This window comes from Oncorhynchus kisutch, linkage group LG18, assembly GCF_002021735.2.
Source record: "Oncorhynchus kisutch isolate 150728-3 linkage group LG18, Okis_V2, whole genome shotgun sequence".
In the NCBI taxonomy this organism is placed as follows: domain Eukaryota; kingdom Metazoa; phylum Chordata; class Actinopteri; order Salmoniformes; family Salmonidae; genus Oncorhynchus; species Oncorhynchus kisutch.
In genome coordinates this window covers 30,956,043-30,967,703 of record NC_034191.2, presented here as the reverse complement: position 1 = coordinate 30,967,703, position 11,661 = coordinate 30,956,043, and the positions used below count along the sequence as shown (strand labels likewise).

General features: G+C 44.4%; 1 protein-coding gene across 8 annotated transcripts in view; it reads right to left on the bottom strand.

The window, feature by feature from the left end:
• The window catches only part of LOC109875543 (breast carcinoma-amplified sequence 3-like), a 314,869-nt gene that overhangs the window by 206,265 nt on the left and 96,943 nt on the right, over positions 1 to 11,661 (bottom strand). For 6 of the 8 annotated variants that reach the window (XR_004203964.1, XM_031795791.1, XM_031795790.1 and 3 more), the window contains exon 17: positions 1,645 to 1,689. The exons of the other annotated variants lie outside the window; for them this stretch is intronic. Coding sequence is in view for 5 of the 6 variants with exons in the window: in XM_031795791.1 (XP_031651651.1) it covers positions 1,645 to 1,689 (45 nt within the window). In the remaining variant the exon portion in view is untranslated. The remainder of the gene's footprint in view (positions 1 to 1,644; positions 1,690 to 11,661) is intronic. 8 annotated transcript variants of the gene reach the window in all.

Genomic DNA, 11,661 nt, shown 5'->3' with positions numbered 1-11,661 from the left:
GAGGGGGTGAGAGGCCAGAGAGAGAGAGAGAGAGAGAGCCAGAGAGAGCCAGAGAGAGCCAGAGAGAGCCAGAGAGAGCCAGAGAGAGCCAGAGAGAGCCAGAGAGAGCCAGAGAGAGCCAGAGAGAGCCAGAGAGCCAGAGAGCCAGAGAGCCAGAGAGCCAGAGAGCCAGAGAGCCAGAGAGCCAGGGAGCCAGAGAGAGGGAGGGAGCCAGAGAGAGGGAGGGAGCCAGAGAGAGGGAGGGAGCCAGAGAGAGGGAGGGAGCCAGAGAGAGGGAGGGAGCCAGAGAGAGGGAGGGAGCCAGAGAGAGGGAGGGAGCCAGAGAGAGGGAGAGAGGGAGGGAGAGAGGGAGGGAGCCAGAGAGAGGGAGGGAGCCAGAGAGAAGGAGGGAGCCAGAGAGAGGGAGGGAGCCAGAGAGAGGGGAGGGGAGCCAGAGAGAGAGAGAGAGAGAGGGAGGGAGCTAGAGAGAGGGAGAAAGGGAGAGAGGGAGGGAAACGAGCGAGCGAGCGAATCCTGACCGGTTCACCGGACGTGCTACCTGTCCCAGACCTGCTGTTTTCAACTCTCTAGAGACAGCAGTGGTAGAGATGCTCTTAATGATCGGCTATGAAAAGCCAACTGACATTTACTCCTGAGGTGCTGACTTGCTGCACCCTCGACAACTACTGTGATTATTATTATTTGACCATGCTGGTCATTTATGAACATTTGAACATCTTGGCCATGTTCTGTTATAATCTCCACCGGCACAACCAGAAGAGGACTGGCCACCTCTCATAGTCTGGTTCCTCTCTAGGTTTATTCCTAGGTTTTGGCCTTTCTAGGGAGTTTTTCCTAGCCACCGTGCTTCTACACCTGCATTGCTTGCTGTTTGGGGTTTTAGGCTGGGTTTCTGTACAGCACTTTGAGATATCAGCTGATGTACGAAGGGCTATATAAATACATTTGATTTGATTTGAGGGGGAGAGAGAGTAGGAGCGAGCGAGACAGACAGAGGGAGCGAGAGAGAGAGGGAGCGAGAGAGAGAGGGAGCGATCGAGCGAGACAGAGTGAGCTCGGTCACCGTCATGAAGAAGTGGTGGGTTTTAAATAGACCACAAGGAGCCAGACAAGAAGGTTCCAGTGATGTTACAACATACTTCTGGGTTTGTGAGTTTACCCCTCCATAAAAAGTGATCCAGAAATCAAAACAGTATCCCAATTCCATAGACAGCTTATGTGGAATTAAATTGTTGTTTGGTGTGAATCTTGACGTCAGATTTATACGATCATCTTGTGATCACTCAAATCCACTTCAAGGAAAGAAAATCAAACACTTTGCAGAACTAAAAATGGGGGGGAAGGAGTGTCAAAAAAAGAGAACAACTTTCATGGTGTTTTCCTCAGGGATGACGACTGGACAAACTGACAGAACGTGTTGAAAATACACTCATTATACTCAGACAGAATGAAAAGATGGGACGTCACTGACTGCGTCCCAAATGGCACCTCATTGTCTATTAAGTGCAATTCTTCTGATCAGGGCCCATGTGGCCAGAAGTAGTGCACTAAATAAAGAATAGGGTGCCATTTGATGTTGTCTTGAGCCAGGACAGAGCAACAACAGAGCATGCTGGTAGGTAGGTAGTGAGGAGGGAAACTCACCATGGAGTTTTAATGGCAAAACATCCAGCCCCAAAGAGGTAAGGTCTTCATGGGGGAGGGAGAGACACACAAAGAAGAGATAGATGGAAAAACCATTATTAGCCAGTCAGCCTAGGACAGAGACACTTTTCATCTTACATTTTTGACCTGTCTGTTTAAGCCTACAAGACACATAAAGCAGGAAGCAAACTGTCCGTGTTAGAACTGATCTGAAACCTGGGACCTGCCTCAACAACTCAGACCATTCTGTAAAGTGCAGTACCATACGTATGTGTGTGTGCTTGTCTCAGTGTGTGTTGTACCATACTTTTGGCAGAGGAAGTGTACTAGCATACTTTTCCTTTTAGCTATTAATCAACTTTTTTTCTTCTCTTTCTTTTAAGGAAAGAGTATGAATAAGTAATACAAAGTACTGACGATAAATCATCGTATGCTGTTCAGACATTGAAACAAGGCATTTCAATTTTTATATATATCTTACCCCTTTACACTCGGGGGAATTGGCCTATATGGACACGGCTAAATTGAAATGTTTCTTCCAGAAGAAATATGAAAAGCATATGCATAAGCATGGTAGCAATTTAAAGGTAAGAGTTTAAAGATGATGGGAAAATTATTAGACCAAAGTTGAGGACAACAGTTCACCTGACACAAGAATCCAAACATTACACTGCTGATTTTGTGCAATTCACCGCTTTTCCTGGAAAATATGGAGTAGGTGCAACATAAAACAATGACAAGGGTTTGAGTGAGAGGACTAACTGGTGTCTCCAAGTGGTCACAGTTCCTAAGTCATTTCAATGTATTTTTATGACTCAAAGAAAAGTCAACCCTGAATACAACGCTCGCATCGCATGGAGTCTGAAATGTAGGAATCTGTGTTATTCAATTATTGCACCCACACTGCTCACGAGCGTCTGCGTTGCCAAGGGCTAAAATAGAAGTCATGCCTATTTCTGACGCAGATCGCGCTGCAAGTCCTGCCTCTCCCATCTCCTCAAAGGTTTATAGAAGCAGGTACCCACGTGCCATCTCCTCATTGGTTATACCCACGTGGGTGATTGAAAGACAAACTGTTGCCGGTTGTCGTGGTAATAGTATGAAGGTTTAGATGCCAATCACCATATAAGTTAAACAATGAAAAAGCCTGGAAGGAGGAGAGATGACTAGAAACTATTCGGTTGACCGTTTTTATGTATGGATTAATTGTCAGAGTAGAGGACCGTATGCATTTCAGGTAAAATAACAACCTAATGTTTATATCCCAGGACAAATTAGCTAGCAAGTGCAAGCTAACTAGCTTAATTGCCATAAATGTTTAATACTTTTCGACCTGTCCCCAAATTAATGTCATTGGTTCAGAGTTTGTTTTGATATTTTAACCTGCGTGTCGTGATCGCATTTGGTGTGGGGGGACAAAATAAATATATGCACGATGGCGCACATGCACAGCCGGTTTGGGTTCCGTGTTAGGTGTTTTTTTAAGCTCTCCTCGCTGTGACGTTGAGGAACTACAGCAAGCACACTTGTAGTTGTTTTGTTTGGAACACAACCCTGCAATCACACAATTACTGTTGTTGTTTACGCAATCCCAAAACGGACCATTATAAATCACAATCTGGTTGAGGTGGGCATCATTTGAAAGCCTGTTATATTGCCAACATGACTAGATAAGTTATAAAATACGATCTTACAGTGTTAGGCTTTCACAGGGCAATTCAGATTGTAATTCTGGTGACCATAGAAAGTAGTCATGAGTACATTCAGATGCGTGTTCCATGGCAGACGCCCTTCACAAAGGACAAAACATGGGCTCATTCTGTTCAGAACAACCCAGGGTGTTACGCCATGTCATCTTGGAACTCTACAGTACATCACAAATAGTGATCATAAACATTGACACTGTATTTGACATGAGTTTCATAATATGGAAATGTAAAGTGCACATTTGGCTTGCTCGTATGACATCAAACTGGTATTTATTATAATTCTCAATGTCTCATCTTTCAAGATGCTTTGAGTCTTCTTAATTTACCACATGTCCCTCACTCAGACAAAACGTTGTGAGTCAAAACCCATTCAGAGCTGTGAAGCGGAGACCCTGAGCGCTGACGTCATTTATAGCATGTTACTGAACAGCCACTGCGTTCTAAATTAAGGCACTTATCAGAGCCCAAAGCTGCCGTTTTCAACCAGGATGCGGATATGAGTGTAATGGGTTAAAGAGAAGACAAAAAAGGGAATCTTAACTTTGCTTAGATTGTTGAAGGAATCAGATATGCCCTACAGGATCAGTCATATAAAATCACGTTTGATCAACTTTGTTCCAATGCCAATTAAACCTTGTGGGTTTATGGATAAGGTATACTGCAGCACAATTACTTTGTTTGAGAAGAACATCATATGTCTGGATATGACTTTTTCCGGGTGAGTGTGAATTTGTTTGTGAATTGTCTGTGAGTATTCGTGTGTGTTTGCAAGCGTCTGAGGGTGTGGGCGAGTGTGTGTCCGGTGGTCTTTTTTTGAGTGTGTGTGTATTCCCCGGGCCAGTGTTTACGAGCCATTAGGAGTGGGAGTGTGTTCCTGTGTTTACCCTGCATGTTCAGAGATAGTGACAGACCTCTGTAAACAGTTTACAGTAAACAGCCTTTTCCCCACAGTAATAATGGCCAGATGAGACTGAACTTTGTCCCTGAACACAGCACACCACATCAGTATGGCAGTAACTCTCAAATGGCACCCCATTCCCATTATAGTGTACAACCTTTGACCAGAACCCTATGGAGCCTTGTCAAAAGTAGTGCACTATATAGGGTGCCATTTGGGAGGTAGTCAAGGCCACTGGCCAATCAAAGCACGGCACGCCACTTATTTTTATTATCTGCTGCGGAGGGACGGGGCATCTGTCTGAATCTCTCCAGACTAGCACGGCACTGTGTGTGTGTGTAGAGTAGTAGGGCAGTGGACTATCTGCATTAGCCCAGAGATATGAGGAGAGAGGAGGAGAGAGGTGGAGAGAGGAGGAGAGAGGTGGAGAGAGGAGGAGAGAGGTGGAGAGAGGTGGAGAGAGGTGGAGAGAGGAGGAGAGAGGTGGAGAGAGGTGGAGAGAGGTGGAGAGAGGAGGAGAGAGGTGGAGAGAGGTGGAGAGAGGAGCAGAGGTGGAGAGGTGGAGAGAGGAGGAGAGAGGAGGAGAGAGAGGGAGAGAGAGGGAGAGAGGAGGAGAGAGAGGGAGAGAGGAGGAGAGAGGAGGAGAGAGGTGGAGAGGAGGAGAGAGGAGGAGAGAGGAGGAGAGGGGTGGAGAGAGCAGGATAGAGGTGGAGAGAGGTGGAGAGGTGGAGAGAGGTGGAGAGAGGTGGAGAGAGGTGGAGAGAGGTGGAGAGAGGAGGAGAGAGGAGGAGAGAGGTGGAGAGAGGAGGAGAGAGGTGGAGAGAGGTGGAGAGAGGTGGAGAGAGGTGGAGAGAGGTGGAGAGAGGTGGAGAGAGGAGGAGAGAGGTGGAAAGAGGTGGAGAGAGGAGGAGAGAGGAGGAGAGAGGTGGAGAGAGGAGGAGAGAGGTGGAGAGAGGAGGAGAGAGGTGGAGAGAGGTAGAAAGAGGTGGAGAGAGGAGGAGAGAGGTGGAGAGAGGAGGAGAGAGGAGGAGAGAGGAGGAGAAGAGAGGAGGAGAGAGGTTACTTAGACGAAGAGAAACAAAGAAACAATATAACACAAAGTCAACTTTTTACTGAGGTGGTCATTGGGAGACTGGAGACTACTGTTGAGTGGAGACCAGTGTTTTCCTTTTAAGGAAGAGACCTTGGTCTGAGTGGATGGACTTTGGGTGAGCAATGGCGGTGGGGGTCCTGTTATGTTGGCTCAAACACATTTTAGCCAGTAGACAAACAGCATGGTTAAAGGGTTAGCTGGTGGCTAGACAAACAACACGGTTCTCCGGTAGCTAGCCTAACAGCAGGACATGGCGTCAGTTTAACAGGACCAGTTGGTCTTGGCTATGCTAACTCTAGTCCTGTTATGTTTGTTCGAACACATTTAGCCAGTAGTCAAACAGCATGGGCCGGAAGTTACACAGATATCCAAAAGCTAGTGGCTAGCCTAACAGCATGGATAGGGTTTAGCCAGTACCTAACATAACACGGGCATGGTTCAATTACATTCAAAAGCTAGCCAACCAGCATGGGCGGGTGGGGGGTAGTTCAACATCTTAACAAGACCATGACCATCGGGCCTTGGCCTTAATTGTGCCTTCACTGGCACTGGGAGGCTGGCATCGCTGATGTACTTTACCCCCATGTGAAGCACTTAAACACTGGCACCCTGCTAGCCTCCTGCTTGGTGAATGGATGGTGGCTGATAGGATACAGATAGATAGTGTTACAGGTCTCAATGGAACAAGCCTGTACTGGATCTTGGGTAAAAAATAATGCATGTAGCACTTTTTCTTATTTCTTAAAGTTCGGACCCTGGATAGAGAGAATAGAATGTAGTTAAAGCCATGCAGGCAGTCTGTTCTAGATGGTTATGGTGTGATGTCGATAGTAGGTCAGAAACATCATTTCTTTAACAAAAAAAACTGATAAAACTAGGCGTATAGTTTCCACACGCACTGACAATATAAAAGATTAGAACACAAATGACATGTGATATAGAGTATAGGCAGTGTTTTCCACAAGGTTTTTATTTTATTTTACCTTTATTTAACTAGGCAAGTCAGTTAAGAACAAATTCTTAATTTCAATGACGGCCTAGGAACAGTGGGTTAACTGCCTGTTCAGGAGCAGAACGACAGATTTGTACCTTGTCAGCTCGTGGGTTTGAACTTGCAACCTTCCGGTTACTAGTCCAACGCTCTAAGTACATAGAGTAGAAAGCCAAATAAAACAAGTAGCGAGCCAGGCATCCCTGTGTGTGTGGGGGGGTTGAAAAATATTGCCATAGGAAGTCTATTTTGGTGGCCTCTGGTACATTCTAATGCGTTGATTCCATCTGAAATACACAGCGAAATGATTGAATACTTTGCCTCCCAGATTGGAGAAATGAGTTGTGGTATTGTGTAGAATGACATAACATTGGATGAAGTCAGTTGTTATAGATATTGTCTAGGTCTATTTGATCAGGACTATTTTATAATACACCTTTCATACTGAGACGTTTCCTCGACAACTTTAGCATCCTGCCAACTTTTTACACCTTTTGTTTATATCTGAAAAGGTGTTGCCGGTATCAAAGCCTAAACTTGTATTTCTTCAAATCAACCTAGTCATGATTGCAGTAAAGGTCTGCCTACAGCTTAGTATGAAACGCAGCCGTAATGCTGAGGCAGCATTGGCATGCACTGCGTTCTTAAGTTCTTGATGGTCCCATCTCTTCGCATTGTCCTTCACACTGTTTTCTTAAGCACAACTAGATGGATCCATAAAGAATAACTGTGGGAATAAATATCACTGAATGACAAAAATATTGGAATAAAGTAGGCTAATGCAATTGAAGGCATCAAATTGTTGCTCAATGCTTATTGAGTCATCCAATAGTCATCCAATAGTTCTAATACATTTCAAATGTGTGGACCTACCAGTGTGTGGTCAACTATTTCAGCAACATTTGGCACTGTTTTGAGACTAGCTTGGGCACTCCATTTGGGTATTGGTTAGGCTAAAATTAGGTTGTGGAAACGTTAGCTAAATTGAGGTGAGTGCTGCTCATGATCATCTTACTGGCTCATTTACTAGCACTGATTAGCACAGTGTCCCCGCATGCTATGTGGCTTAACAAGTAGATTATGTTGCTCTTCACTCAGTTGTTTAGTAGCCTGGGCCTACTCTCAAACAAAAGCCTGTAATTTGTCAATCGATGTGATTTTGTTTGACTGAATCTCTGTCTGTATATTTGGTTAATTCTCCGGCTGGGCAGATAAATAGAGGTGGTATAGGACATTATTCGTTTGCTCATCGATCACTGAGCAGAAACATTTAGCATGCTATAGTGTTGCCTAAATCAAGTGTATGCCTATTATTTTGCTCAATCGCATATAGGCAACTCCAAAAGCCCTCGGAGGTCGTGAAATATGAACACGCTTTTGAAAATATAGATCACTATCACGATGGTATCATGATGAAGATACTCTCAATGTAAGACCCTATTCACGAGCATCATGCCACTCCTCCACTCCTCCATGGAAAGACATTAAACTGCAACCAGAGATCTGTATTTAATGACAAGATGCTCATGTCTCCACCCTAACATTGTCCCAAAGGCAGGTGACACTCTTAGGTACAAAATATGCCCATAGAAACGCATTGGGCTCATTTTGGACAGACTCACCTCTTCCTCTTTGCTGTGTTTCCTGGTCATAAGCCGGTGCGCTAATGGAAAACACTGTAAAAGCCCTACTTATATAAAAATAGATTGTCTCCAAACATGCTAGCTAATGCTTGCATTACGACTCTGTTGAGAACACACAGAAACACTAAGAATCAAAGCTGGCGAATGGCTGGATAGAGAGGAACAGCGGATGAGGGGAGAGAGAGAGAGATAGTGATAAATCGACCTGGGAGGTTAGCGACCCCACTCCCATGGAGTAATCGTTCACACATTCAACTCTTAACCCGTGGACCTTAACGCTGCTCCGCTAGTGCCATTAAAGAGAGAAGAGGGTGATTTGTGCAAATGGTTTAGCGTGTGACACGTTCCACACGCAGTGCTGTGTGTGCTGAAGGCCTGGTGCCACAATGCTCGCTAGCTGCTGTTATGCTCTTAAAGCTCATGTCTTCTCAGTGCTTTTCTCATTAGAGCTCTAACAGACAATGGGCTGGCAGGTGGCTAGCTGCTCCAACTGTACACACGTATAATAGTAATCTGTTCTGCCTGTCTGTGGAAGGTCAGGAGGGCCCACTCTCTCAGTTTCTCTTGCTCTCTCCATCTCTGTCTGCATTAGAGGATAATACCCATCAGTGGGATTCACACCAGGTCACTTAATTTCATCGTTTCATTTCAAACACGTGTTGTAAATTCTCTGTCTGAGTGCGGTTCAGCTTTGAGCATACTTTGCTAGCTATACACTCCAGGATTGAAACAACCAAAACATTAAAATGTTAAACATTAAAATGTTTCTCTAGCTGTGTTCGAATACCCATACTAACATACTGTATACTACATACCTAATGAGTATATACTACACACTATTAGTTCATTTTAGTATACTGTAAACCAGGGGTGGAAACTCTAGTTCTCAAGGGCATGATTGGCGTCACACTTTTTCTCCATCCCTAGCAAACACAGCTGATTAATCAAATGTCATTCTAAACTGAAGATCATGATTAGTTAATTATTGGAGTCAGGTGTGTTGGCTGGGGCAAAACTGTGATGCCAATCAGGCCCTCAAGGACTGGAATTGCCCACCTCAGTTGTAAATGAACGGTAGGTATCGTTTCAGTTGAGCGTACTAAAGCTAGCTTCGCCTGTCTACCGGAAGTTGATGCTGCTGCTATGCACAGTGCGCTCTGGGCGTGGTAAATCCAGAGCGCTGTCAGATTGTCCTTTCATAAATTTGGAGTGTTCATTGCGCACACTGGACGCTCTGGCCGTGGAGTAGTGTTGATCCGAGCGTTCAACGGCAGTGAAGCACCAAAGCAAACTGGCTAACGTTGGCTAGCTACTTATAGACACAAATGACACAGAACACCTCATGCTGACCATTTTACAAACCCTAGCAGAGTTGATTACGCTGTTTTTGTTGCCGACACCGGCCATATTCAACGGGTGTTGGGCATTCGTAAATGAATCAGTTATTCAGCGCGAGAGTGCTCTGAAATCGGAGTAGATTGCCAGAATGAAGAATGTCCATTGAAACGCACAATGACTGAACCCCTTAGCTAAGAATGATGTGAATAATAGTAGCCAACTAATGTTAGGTACCTACTGCTATAATGCATTGCGGTTCGTAAAGATAGCGTAGCTAACAAATTGTCAGCCAACATAACAATGTGTAACATAATTTACTTGAAAAGTCATTACTTTATTTCTTAACCTTTGTCATAATTAGTTAATAAAGCAATGAATTTGTATCCACCTTCGGACTTCGGCTGCATATTTTCCGCCATTTTCATCAAATCTGAAAATGTTGTGAAGCCACGCCCATTTTTGGAAGAATTGCATTATGGGCCCTAAAAGCACGGAAATAGTGCCCACCACTTTTGGCATAGTAACTATATCCATACTATGATCAATAAGCATACTCTATACACTCAATTCACATCACAAATAGTGGGGTTAGTGCGGTTAGTATGAGTATCCGAACACAGCTTCTGTCTCTCAGACTTCTGCCAAATATGTCCGACAGCAAACCAGGGGTCATGTGGGGGTCACTTCCTCCACCATTCTCACTGTACTAAAGACCTGGGTTCATATAGTATTTAATTGAGCTTTCTTTGCCCAATGGTCCCAAAACTACAAACCCTGCCCATCTGGATCTATAGCAATGCTCACTCAAATCAACACAAAAAAAACAAATACTATCTGAACCCATGTACACAGTGGGGAGAGAGCCCACATCCCTGTAGTGACTTTGAGGAGTCCCAGAGTCTTGGATCCAGCTCTGTCTGCTCCCTAACCCTGGAACCCTGCCCTCGTCTGGTGGAGGTTATCGGGGCAGGATGCTGTGCATCACAGGGGGACATCCCATCTCCTCTCTTCCCCTCCCTCCAAACACAGAAACAACCGGAACAACTCCGACAGATAGGGGGGGGGGGGGGGGGGGGGGGGGGGGTCCTTTCTCCTCCCTTACTCCTAATGGCTTGTTCTGATGGAAGCAAACTGTTGAAAGTCTTCAGCTCCAGTTCTGGGCTCTTACTAATGAGAAAACGTCGATAATCGGCCGAACCGATACATCAGGCTGATACTGGTCTTTTCTAGTCTATCGGCTCCTCTCTATGCCGATAGTCCCTCAACATAGCAAAACTGCTGCTATGTCAGCCGCCACTGACTGGCTAAACCACGAGCACTGCACAATGCCGAGGAATATATAGCTGGGAAAATCAGAAGCAAGCTAGCTCATTCTCCAACAGAAAGGTGCAGTTTCAGAACTTTATAAATTGACAGTGACCAAAATTGAACTCCTGTTGCAAATATTTAGTTAATTCACTAATAATAAGGCTTGTGTCAACGTGCCAGGACATGAATGAAATAAGAAAGGTAGCTAGCTCGTTGCCCAAATGTGACCTGTTAGCAAAGATTATGATAACTAATCCTTTAATCTGCGGTGTTCTATTCTAGCTAGTTGGCTAGATAAACATAGGAGCTAATCGTCAACGTAGCTAGCTAACGGTAGCTGGTTATAATTTTGAACATGCACCATTTTGGGCAACGAGCCCAAACTTAGCCTTACTTAGTTAAAAGTTAGCGATTTACTGGTGTGCCAATCTGACCAGCCACAATCGTATCTGTAAATTGACAGTTGATAGTCGGATTAGATGGTTGTCGCAATAGGGGAAGGAGGAAGTGTTTTAAAATGCCTAAATAAATGTTGGCAATAGGTTTAACTACCTAAGAATCTTCCTGCATGTTTATGGACCAAGAAAGCTGTAGATCAGCGTGTGTGTGTGCGTGCGTTCTCAATAAAACAGAACGTGCATAGTTTCTTCATCTGTTTTCCTACCCTCACTTTCTTTGTTAGATATTACGTGCATTAATGGCTTGGTAGCAAATTTTGTTGCCATTGACCTAGTTATCATAGTAGCAGAAGGCAAATAGACCGTTTGTCATCTGTAGCAACATAGACTCATCCAAAACAAGCTCAATAACTCACTGCATGCACACACTCCTATTGAGTATGCATTCACCTGTATTGTGAGTATGCCTACACCATCTTCATTTGCCCAGTTAATCAAGAGATGAACCATTCAAATAAAAGTATTATCATTATGTTGTTAAGTATTAAGATTGGTATAAACAAAGTCAAATGTATTGTTTGATTTTAAAATTGATGCATTAATGCATACATGTCCATCTTCGGGAAATTGTGTCATCCA